Source organism: Mycetomoellerius zeteki, unplaced genomic scaffold (assembly GCF_001594055.1).
Source record: "Mycetomoellerius zeteki isolate Tzet28-1 unplaced genomic scaffold, Tzet1.0 scaffold360, whole genome shotgun sequence".
Lineage (NCBI taxonomy): Eukaryota > Metazoa > Arthropoda > Insecta > Hymenoptera > Formicidae > Mycetomoellerius > Mycetomoellerius zeteki.
The window spans coordinates 159,228-169,587 of NW_017257350.1; the positions used below are offsets into that span (position 1 = coordinate 159,228).

The 10,360-nt window shown below is 37.6% G+C and overlaps 1 protein-coding gene across 1 annotated transcript in view; it reads left to right on the plus strand.

Annotated features, from left to right (window-relative positions):
- The window catches only part of crp (transcription factor cropped), a 156,877-nt gene extending 148,381 nt beyond the window's left edge, over window positions 1–8,496 (plus strand). Inside the window, exons 3-6 of the mRNA XM_018453015.1 lie at window positions 3,348–3,498; window positions 6,481–6,743; window positions 7,313–7,767; window positions 8,063–8,496. Of these exons, the coding sequence (XP_018308517.1) occupies window positions 3,348–3,498; window positions 6,481–6,743; window positions 7,313–7,767; window positions 8,063–8,474 (1,281 nt within the window). The 3' untranslated portion in view covers window positions 8,475–8,496. The remainder of the gene's footprint in view (window positions 1–3,347; window positions 3,499–6,480; window positions 6,744–7,312; window positions 7,768–8,062) is intronic.
- The last annotated feature ends 1,864 nt before the right edge of the window (window positions 8,497–10,360 follow it).

Sequence of the window (10,360 nt, forward strand, 5' to 3'; positions counted from 1 at the left end):
GCAGCGGATTTTCCTCTCTTTCGATCACCAGCTGCCAGCATTATTTCGCCCTTCTCATCTTGTACTCCTATATCGATCGCGGCGTATTGTCATCCCATTCAGACACGAGGAACCGCAGCTGTCGTACTTTAAACTTTTCTTTACGCACAGACGAGATCGGAAGCGTATAATAATCGGCGGATTAAAAATTCGTCGAAAATTCCGTTCGTGTATTCTAATGTTTTATTCTTTTATTTAATTATTATTTTTATGAATATTATTATTATTAATCTCTATCAACTTTCGAAATTGTCAACAAAGTAAGTTAATCAAGGACTAATCAGTTTTTTGGTGCGGTAATCAGTGCCGAATTTTTTTATATTTATATAAATAATGATACTATTATAATATTTCATAAAATAAATTGGTATATTTAGAAAAATATTATTTCTACGAATATAAACAAATTAGAATGTTATATGGAAAATTTGTGAATTAGAATTGTTGTTAATGCATATCTAAGTTTGAATTATCATTGCGAATACAAATTAAGCTGCGGATAGAATTTGCGGCTTGTTCAAGAAAGAGAAGGTTGTCCCATCCGCTATAAATCGTTACCTGTTACCTGTAGATAACATCGTCCCCATCATCGCTGCCGCCGTCGCCGCTGGCGAGCGGCCTTGGCCTGCGTCGAGTTTTGCAAAGCGATTCGGCTAACAAGAATTCGGCACGTGCATTGGAGCTTGAGCTGAGCCGACCGTAGAAGCTGCGTGCGAGAAATACGGTCTTCCGGCCTGGTAATCGCCAACCTGCTCCATGAGATTCTTTTTATTCCACTCCCGAGAAAGCAAAAGTTGTGGCCGTGACGCTCTCAACCTTCCGCGACTGGACTTAAGAAACGCGTTAAGCAATTAATATCGCAAGTGTGAATGAACTCTATTGATTGTCTTTTTATCATTAATACATATCTTTATTACACATTTTTTCAAGTCGATTTACGATCTTTAATCGCAGACATTCCGATTTTTAATTTAATTCCCAAGTTTAATTTAATTTCCAAGTATAATATCTTCTTTCACATTACTGTCTTTATTAAAAAATTCCGTTCCTAGTGGGATTTTTTCCTATTAAACCACAAAAATGATATTACGTGAGGCATTCTTTAAATCGTTACATTACTTTATAAGCTGATTGTACAATACTTGTTAGAAATTATGACAACAATAACAAACCGAAAATGATTCGATTTGTTTTGAGCTCTTCTGAAAAATATAAATATTTTATGAAATTTAATTCTTAAAAAATTTTAAAAATAAGTTATCTAGTGATACGATCAATCGCTTAAAATAAGATATTTGGATTTACTTTTAGGTAATTAACTGAAAGTAAATAATAATTGAGATAATGTTACAACTTAATATATTCAGATTACTGACTTGTGATTTTTCAGCGTTACATTTTTTTATATACTATCTGCCATTATTAATTTTCATTTTATGCATATACTTGTAAAAATAAGCGTAACCTGAAATTAATTTAGAATGTTTCATTTAATGACTATTATTAAATCCGTCTTTTCATATCCGTTTAAGATTACTTACATATTTAACTAGATAAAATGAAGCAATTTTAATAATAAACCGTTCTGATATCTTATGATAAATCTTTTATCTAACAAGGAAAGGATCGCAACTGTCCCCCTCCGATTTTAATGAGCTTTTAATATGTTATTCTCCAGACAAAAATAAGCGATACGTATTTTTTTATAATTATATATTACGTGCCCATACGTACTTTTAGGGGATGAAACACCCTTTAGAAGAAAATTGGTTTTTCTCTTTCGAAACGAATATCGCCAAAACTGTAAGAGATAGAAAAAAATTTTCATAATGAAAATTGAATGGCATTAAGAGTACTTTAGAAATATAATTATAAAGAAAAAAAATTTTTTCTTTATAAATAAATAAAACGTGTCGCTTATTTTTGTCTGGAAAATAACATATTAAAAGCTCATTAAAATTGGAGGGGGACAGTTGCGTCCCTTTCCTTGTAAGTTCAGTAATTAAATAATTATTATTCAAAGTGTATTGCATATTTTTATCGTAATTTCTATTCTATAAAAATATCGAAATAAGATAATTTATTATGTTTTAATTCAAGGAGCTCTCAGATATTTTTATTGTATACAAAATATAACTTTATCATTCCAATTACTATGTTAATCGAAGATTAGTAAAATATACGGACTTTCAATTTATAAACTAAATAATAGTTTAATAATTTGCCTTTTGTTTTATTTAATTTATATTTTATCTAAAGCTACACTTTTTTATTTTTTTAAAAGACCATTTATACGAGATATGTAATTGAGTTACATAGTTAGAGATAGAGAGGGGAAAGTTGTGCGTATCAATTGCTCGATTGCTCCAGGCTGGTATCCAATTAACACCGAAAAAGAAGGGGTATCTCCGAGGGGGATAATCGAGCACGTTCTCTTCTTTTTTTTTTCCTTCAACGTAAGAACGTGACGCGAAGGACCGGCTGCTCGGAGAAAGGACCAGGCGGTGGTAGACATCATTCGTGCATTTACGATCGCAGCGTACACGGGGCATCTGTTCGTTAACCACCTGTCGGCAGGTGCGAACCGTACACCCGGCCCCGTTACCCCGCGCAGTTGGTATCAATCGGCCCTTTTGTTTTTGCTGGTTTGTTCTTCGAAGTCATTCCCGTTTTACTACGACGTAGTACACACGACACGCGATAGCCTCCACCGGATGTTATCGGCCCATACGGTGTGGTCCCCTTCTTTTCCATCCTGACCACGTAAAACCCTTTAAGCTTGTGACACAGTAAACAGGAAGTCCCCGTTCTTCTCTTCTTCCCTCTGCCGATGGTTCTCCGGCGCAGGTTGCATGTGATACGTGAGGAGCACCTGCGACAAACGCGATCTCTCTGGATTTATTGTGAGATCTTCTTTTCTTTTTCTTCTCTCCATATTCTCTTTTCTTTCTTCTCCTCGAGTCCTTGTCTCGGATGTTCTCGACAACTTTTATTGCGACGTCTTTTCTTGATCATAAACGTATTTCGTGATTTTACTTCAAGTACAAACTTACTTTTGCGTGAATTTTAACACAATACTGAAAAAATATTCTGATTAAACCAACAAAAGAGCGTAACAAGAATGGCATTGATTATGGTAATCAGAAATTCTGCTCGGTCTCACGAAATACCATTCTTGTATTGGATTCTTTTGTTGATTTAATTAGAACATTTTTCTCAATGAAAAGATGGTGACGCTTGAAGATTGTAATAACCTGAAAAAGTATTACGATTTTACAAGAAACAATTCCTTTTTATTTATGTTACAGGCTGCGATACTCCAACAGACTGCCGAATACATATACCAATTAGAGCAAGAGAAAACACAACTGCTGTCACAAAATTGCCAACTAAAACGATTGGTAAATCAACACGAAGGTGGCGATGTACCTATCAAGAAACGCAAACCCGATACCCAAGGTAATTCTTTGTCAACTTTTAAAATAAATTAATTTTGTTATACAAAAGTGAAAACATTCATATATTTTTGCAAAAGAATACATAATTTTATTAAAATGATCTCAAAGAGATCGTCTGTAAAAAAAGATTCATTGCAAACCGTGAAAACGTAGCGATAATGTAAAACTGCATCAATAAAACATCATGTCATTGTTTGCCCGCAAACATTTGTATACATAAAGAGCAATAGAATTAACGTTCGTCGGCCGTTATATAACGTGATTTTCCAAATGGACTTGAATTATTTATCGCTCGTGCGACCGCGATTGCAATGTCCCAATGTGGATTTGGGATCGTAAAAGCAAAAAGCGGAAACAGTCGCTGCAAAGCGCGAAAAGTTACGCGGATATACATTGCAATCCGCTTATTTTACGGTTTTCCCGCTTTTATACGGCGCCACGTCGAAGTTTCTATAAGTTATTTTTCAATCGCGAAATTGAATTGTTGCATTTCTGAAACTTCCGCTCAAAAGTAAACGTCGTACTTTCAAATAAACATGACTGTATGGATTTTCGCTTTTATGGTAAATTCGACCGCGCTTTGCCACAATATACATACGCACAAATTGGAAGTTTTATTTTTGATTCATTCATACATAATCTAATTTATAGCGAATCAGTGATCATATTTCGTGGTAAGAGTGGCAAATTTTGCAAGCAGGAATTTTTTAATTTCGTGTCGACAATGTGGTCATTGCGGACGCATTTTGAGAGAGCCGTTCGTCATTTTCGCGAAAGTAATTACATTCTTCGCGACTTGGTATCGCGCGAAGGGATGTACAGGATGTACATATTTCAGGAGGGAGGCTTAATATAATAACGAGGTGATACTATCGCTTATATATAAATGAAAAATTTCCATAAAATTTAATTTGATTTGTGAAACTCAATTTAATTGTTATCTATGTGAACGAGAATCTCTTGGAGATCCTAATATTTTATTACTTTTTTATCGAGATATGAAATAAGTGAAGAGGAGTTTCAATATTTTAAATAGGATTTCCTAGTAATATTAAAACTTTTTATTTTAATATAAATAATTGTTAAATCCGTGATGTGTGTCATTGCACATGCATCGTTAGATGTCCAGAAGGTAATATCAGGAAGGTTAAACTTTCGGAGATTATAAAGGATCCAGAGAAACAGATAGGGGCAATGGCAGCGTCAGGACCGTCCTCGAAAGTCTTTATTACTTCGAGGACTAAATACAAGGGGCGAATTAAGGGTACTCTCCTGTTTCGACGCCGGTGGCATTTCGACGACGTCGCCGTCGCGACGGTGTGCCTGTCGGAAAGTATCTGTCGCGAACTTCGGCCGAGACAATTTCAATTTCCGGTTCTATCGTAAATTAGTTTCCTCCGTTCGATGGCACGGCGATATTCAGAAAGTTTGTCGTCGGCTGTGCGACGAAGCGGATTTAATGCCGACGAACCGACTTTTATCGATCAATCGCGGTTAACCCTCTCGATTGCTTTCAAATATCAACCCCAACATTTACAATAATTATTCGCCCGATGGACTAACGTTTCGTAATCGAATCTGCGGGGAAGAAGCTAATTCGAAATCTTTGCAATTTATTTTAAAAAATTTTATGGATATTTTTTATAATGCAAATTGTACAAACAGTGGTGAAAAATTAAGATATATATATAGGAGATGTTTCTATGTTTTCTTATTTAATGTTATTATTATTATTATTATTATATAGAGAAAAAATATATTTTAATTATTGAGATACATTTTACATTTTATTCAAATGATTATATAGACTACCCAATTAGACCTATAAGTAGATATATAAATATAAAAACTAATTAAATGTTGAATATGGGGTGTAACGAGAGATTAATATTTAAATATTTATTCTTAGGATAAAACCATGAATAACGAATTAAAAATCTTATAAACAATTTAACAGCACATCTTTTTTAAATCCACATGTAGGCTGAGGAAAAAATTGATATTAATAGCGTTCGATATCGCGATTGCAATCTCATTGATAACAATAGCCGATAATCACAGGTACCGTTCGAAATCACATTAATTACTAAATGTTCGATTGATTGAAAATGTTTGCAAGGACGATGGACAATTTGCTGTACCGTTACCGCATTATAATTCACCGTAACATTCTATGATGTCAAATAATGTGCAAATGAAGTGAACATACAGGAATGTTACATTCACTTCGCTTTAATATAACATTGAAACAAACGGACTGGCCTTTGATCCGCGCGAAGTGTAATGGTCTCTATATTTGCTCTATATCGTAAACAGTGACCAGATTTAATTTCGCTCACGGTCTCGCATTCATTTATATCACGCGGACAGGTTGGTACACTGGCATGTGTGTGTGTTGGAAATCTAAAATACGTTCTGAAAGTTCATTGTGGTTATTCCGACTGTAATCCAATTTTACGAGCCTTTCTCATAAATTAGTTTCATAAAAACGTCAAGTTGTTTTTACTACAAAAATTGTTTTTCACAGCTATTATTTCTCTAACATATGTGATTTTTTTTTATGTAATGTCGCGATGTTTAAAGAATACAAAAAATCAGAATAAACAGTAAAAATAATTAGAATAAAATAAAATTGGACAATTCCTTCTGAAGATGACTCAAAGATGAGTTGAAACGTTATGTTTAAATATTATGATTGCGCTTATTAACATCACAATATCAAGGTTTATGTATTAATTTTAACAAATATAAGATAATCGCACTGTTAACTGTGTTGACTCTCACAACCTTTTGTTATAATTGCTTTTTTTTTTTAATTTATGGAGTCCTTGTTTTTAGTAAAAATATTTTTATTCTAATTATTTTTCTTGTGATCATTTTGGTTTGTTTTTATCTTATTCAAGCGCTGATCAATCGATTCACTTTTTTACGAAAAAGATATGATTCAATTTCTCTCTCATTTTGATTTTTTCTGCTTTCTCAGGTGTTGTCGTTAGTCTACCAATGCATGTCAGCGAGAGCGGCGATGAGGGCTTGGGTAGCATGTCCCCCGAGCCATTGTCGGTAATCACAGTGACCACAGAGGGACATTCCGTTGTGAACAGCGATGTGGTGGAGCTTAAGCGACAGCTAGATAGGGAGCGTCAGGCGAGACTGCATTTAGAGAAACAAATGAGAGCAATTCAGAGCCAGGTGTATCCAGAGAGATTCCGAGACAATCAGCTAATCGCTTATCAGCCCCACGAGGTAAATTCCTTTCCCGTATTGCTTTCCCGTATTGCTTTCACTAATCTTTCGGGGAGTAAAGTAAAAGTGGACTTAGTGCAAATATAAATTAATCGATATAACTTCAGGAAAAGAAAAATAAGTTGATTGAATCGGTAATATGAAACTATAAAATTTGTAACTATAAAAAAACGTTATAAAAGCGCGATAACAGAGGTCTTAACTGGAAAATCACAGTCAATGAAAACGAGCGATTTCGATTGCCGAGAGATCGCTATCTGTACACGATACAGAAAATAATTCAACCGTAAACTCGTTTGACTCTCGAGGGTTTAAACGTTTTTCGACCGAAAGATATTGCAAACATTGTTTTAATCGTTCGCGTAGATAACTACGTCTGATAACAGGTCGTTGCAACGTTATATACCGTTTTATTATTTTGATTGAATTGATTTCTTTCCCTTTCCCTTTTATCTGTGTGCTTTCCGTGTACAAAATATTTCATCTGGTCTTCGCTGTGAACAGACAGATTGCAAAGAGACAAGTTTCGCAAGTGCGATAATAAATTAAAAATTTCACTACTTTCTTAGGTAATCGAGCATACGGATAATGTGATGGCGCAAGGAACGGAGGAGGCGGTAGCCACGCTTCAGGTGGTATCGGTCATGTCTTTGCCGCCGGTAGGCTCCACTCAAACTGTAGAGACGTCCAGTCCGGATCCAAGCTCGCCGCCTTTGTCGCCGCAGCCGACTGAAATGGTGTCGGAAGAGATCAAAGAGGAAGAGTCACGTGCGAGTACCCCCAAGGTTGTCGCCTTCGCCCAGAATCAGGTGTTCACGACGATGGAGGAACCAACTACCGCAGATTCGTTCTCGTCGTCGAGTCGCGTCACGTACGCTACTTCATCCTCCGCAGATTTCAAGACTAGCTCGCCTCAGTACATCACCGCGAGTCCCAGCAGGCCCTTCTCACCAGTCCCTGAACCACGGCTACCCAGTGTTTTAGAAGCTGCGATGAAGGCTGAACCCAAAGTCGAGGTGGAGAGGTATGTGACACATGCTTATTTTATCTTAAATATGAATGAGCAATCAATCCCGATTGTTGTTTGAAAAGATAAGAGTGAATCTAAATTAATAATTGGACTGATTTAAAAAAAAGTGGCATTTAGTTTACCTTTGTTTCAAATATCTAAATCGTCTAATGTGACAGTCATTACGTCACATGTAAGCATTTCCTACGGAAGAGTGTACTACTGTAAGTCCGATTTTTTTTGTAGGAAATCTAATACACAGGATCTAATAAGAGTCAATTTTGCAATGAAAAATTTCTTGACACTACAGGTTGCCTTCGCCATCAAGCTCCCTAGACGACGGTACGTCGCAGGCAAGGTTATACATCGCGAACACATCTCGACAAAATCTGGAAACAATCGTCGAAGCGATACGTCATCTGGAGGGTGACCATCTATTCAGCGATGAACCCGCGCAGGATATGCCACTGGCATTGACCAACAAGCAACAGCAGCAACAACAACAACAACAACAACAACAACAGCAGCAGCAACCGGCGACGGTGAACTCAACGAAATGTACGACCACCACGTCCGCCTCTTCTTCCTCTTCACCCTCGACGACGTCTGCTACGGCAGCATCCGCGAAACAACGGATACTGCACGCCGAGCGTTTCCTCCAATTTCATACGCAACAGCAGACCCAGCAGCGACCCGGCGTGATCGTGGTGAAGCATTCGTGATCCAATAACACCCCGCACTCCGTACACTGAACTACACATTCAGAACGACGATGTCCTCGCCTCCACCGCGCGAAATCATCGTGGTTTATCATTCGAAAATGAGGAATTCCTTTCAGCCGATTCAAGAAAACGTTCGCAGAAACAGGAGAAGTGGTAGCGATTATCACGATCATGGATCACGTGTATTCTTCGCGCTGAAGAACTGGGAGATATATTGCGAGATGCACGAAGAGATGAATTTTATGTATGTTCCTATTACGTGCTTCGTTCGCCTTCGCCTCAACAGGGCCGCTAAGAAGGATTAATGCATGCGATTGAAAGATTTTTAGATAGAAAGGACAAAGTGATTTAAAATCGCAGATGTAATTTATAGGTGAAGATCGAACTAATTTCGAAGCTTGACGAAAGGATCCTCATTGTCGAGTCAAAACGAAACAACATTATCGCGCTTTATCTCATGTAAATACTAACGATTCCTCCTGATCATTTCCGACGATCGCCACGAGATAGCTTTGAATCTCGAAGAGTCCTTCTCCCCCTATCTCCTCCCCCCCCCCCCCCTCTGGAGAAAAGTTCTCTTCCCTCGCGAGAAAATCACGAGGCCCGAAGTGGACGTTTCTCCTTCCGTTTTAATGGGTAGAACATTTTTAGACTTAAGCGAGTAACTACCACGGTAATATTTCTAGCGCGTAAGGTTGCGTACGCTGTATGATATACATATATACAATATTACATACATATATTATTTGTAAAGAGTATAAAATATATATACAGATTTACGTTCTTTTTTTACATTGTTACGGAAATGAAGAAAATACGAAATGACGACGCGAGGAAAAATATTATGATATAACGATGCGTATATATGTTCTTTCGATACTTATTACGGGGTTACCACTGGATAAGCGCGAAGCTACTAGAAGAAGGTGGAAACTATCGAACAACAACAAGGTATTAATCAAAATACATCCACATGCAACGTTTAGTATTTGACGTGTACGTTATAGAAAAACGCGGCGGAACTACGAAGCGAAATTCGCGATCAGTCAAGCCCCGATCCGTGCGCGTGTATGACTCCTTTCTTTTGTGTTCTCGTGTCGCTCGAGACGTGTCGCGGGTTGAAAATTCCGTTTAATCTGTGCCAAATATCCCCAGAGAGTACCCAGACGTTTTGTTCCTTCGTAGTAGATGTAATGCGCGTAAAATGTAAAAGCGACGGCGCCGGTCGGTACATTCAGTAGACCGAAAAGCAGTAAGTCTACGATCGCTCGTCTTCTCTAATTTACTCGTCAATGCGATACACGGCGACCTGGAGATGCCGTTCCTGTTTAGTAAAGCGGCGGCTTCTCTCGGCCGCTATTCTCGTTGCGTCGCCGACCACAACCGACCTCCCTATTAGATTAACAATCAGCGTCGATGAAACGCTAATTAATCGCAAAGGCCGGAGGGGAACCGGAACGAGCAACGGGTTTTTTCTACGTCGGGCCGACGTCTTGCGATTCTTTTCGAGACTTCACTCTTAACCCTGCCGCATATAATACATTGTACGAGTTTTTTCTACGAGATATACGGATTTCTTATAGCTTGCGGATACGAGACTAAGAGGCTTGGAATTTACAATTTCTCGTGCCTTTTCGAGGAGAGGAGCGATCGGCTTTCAGAAATGGTCAAATCGATCGACCGGCGAGGAGAAAAGGGCTGCAAATGTTTTGTTTTCTTCTACTTCTTTCGTTTACACGCGTCTATATATTATGTGCATTGTAATTTTTGTGTTACTTCTCTTTGTGCGAGTTATACTGTTTGATTGTACAAGCGTTATCGCTCGCCGAGTGTAGGCCCATAGACCAATTTTTAATCGATTACATTAATATGGATCCTTTCGCCCG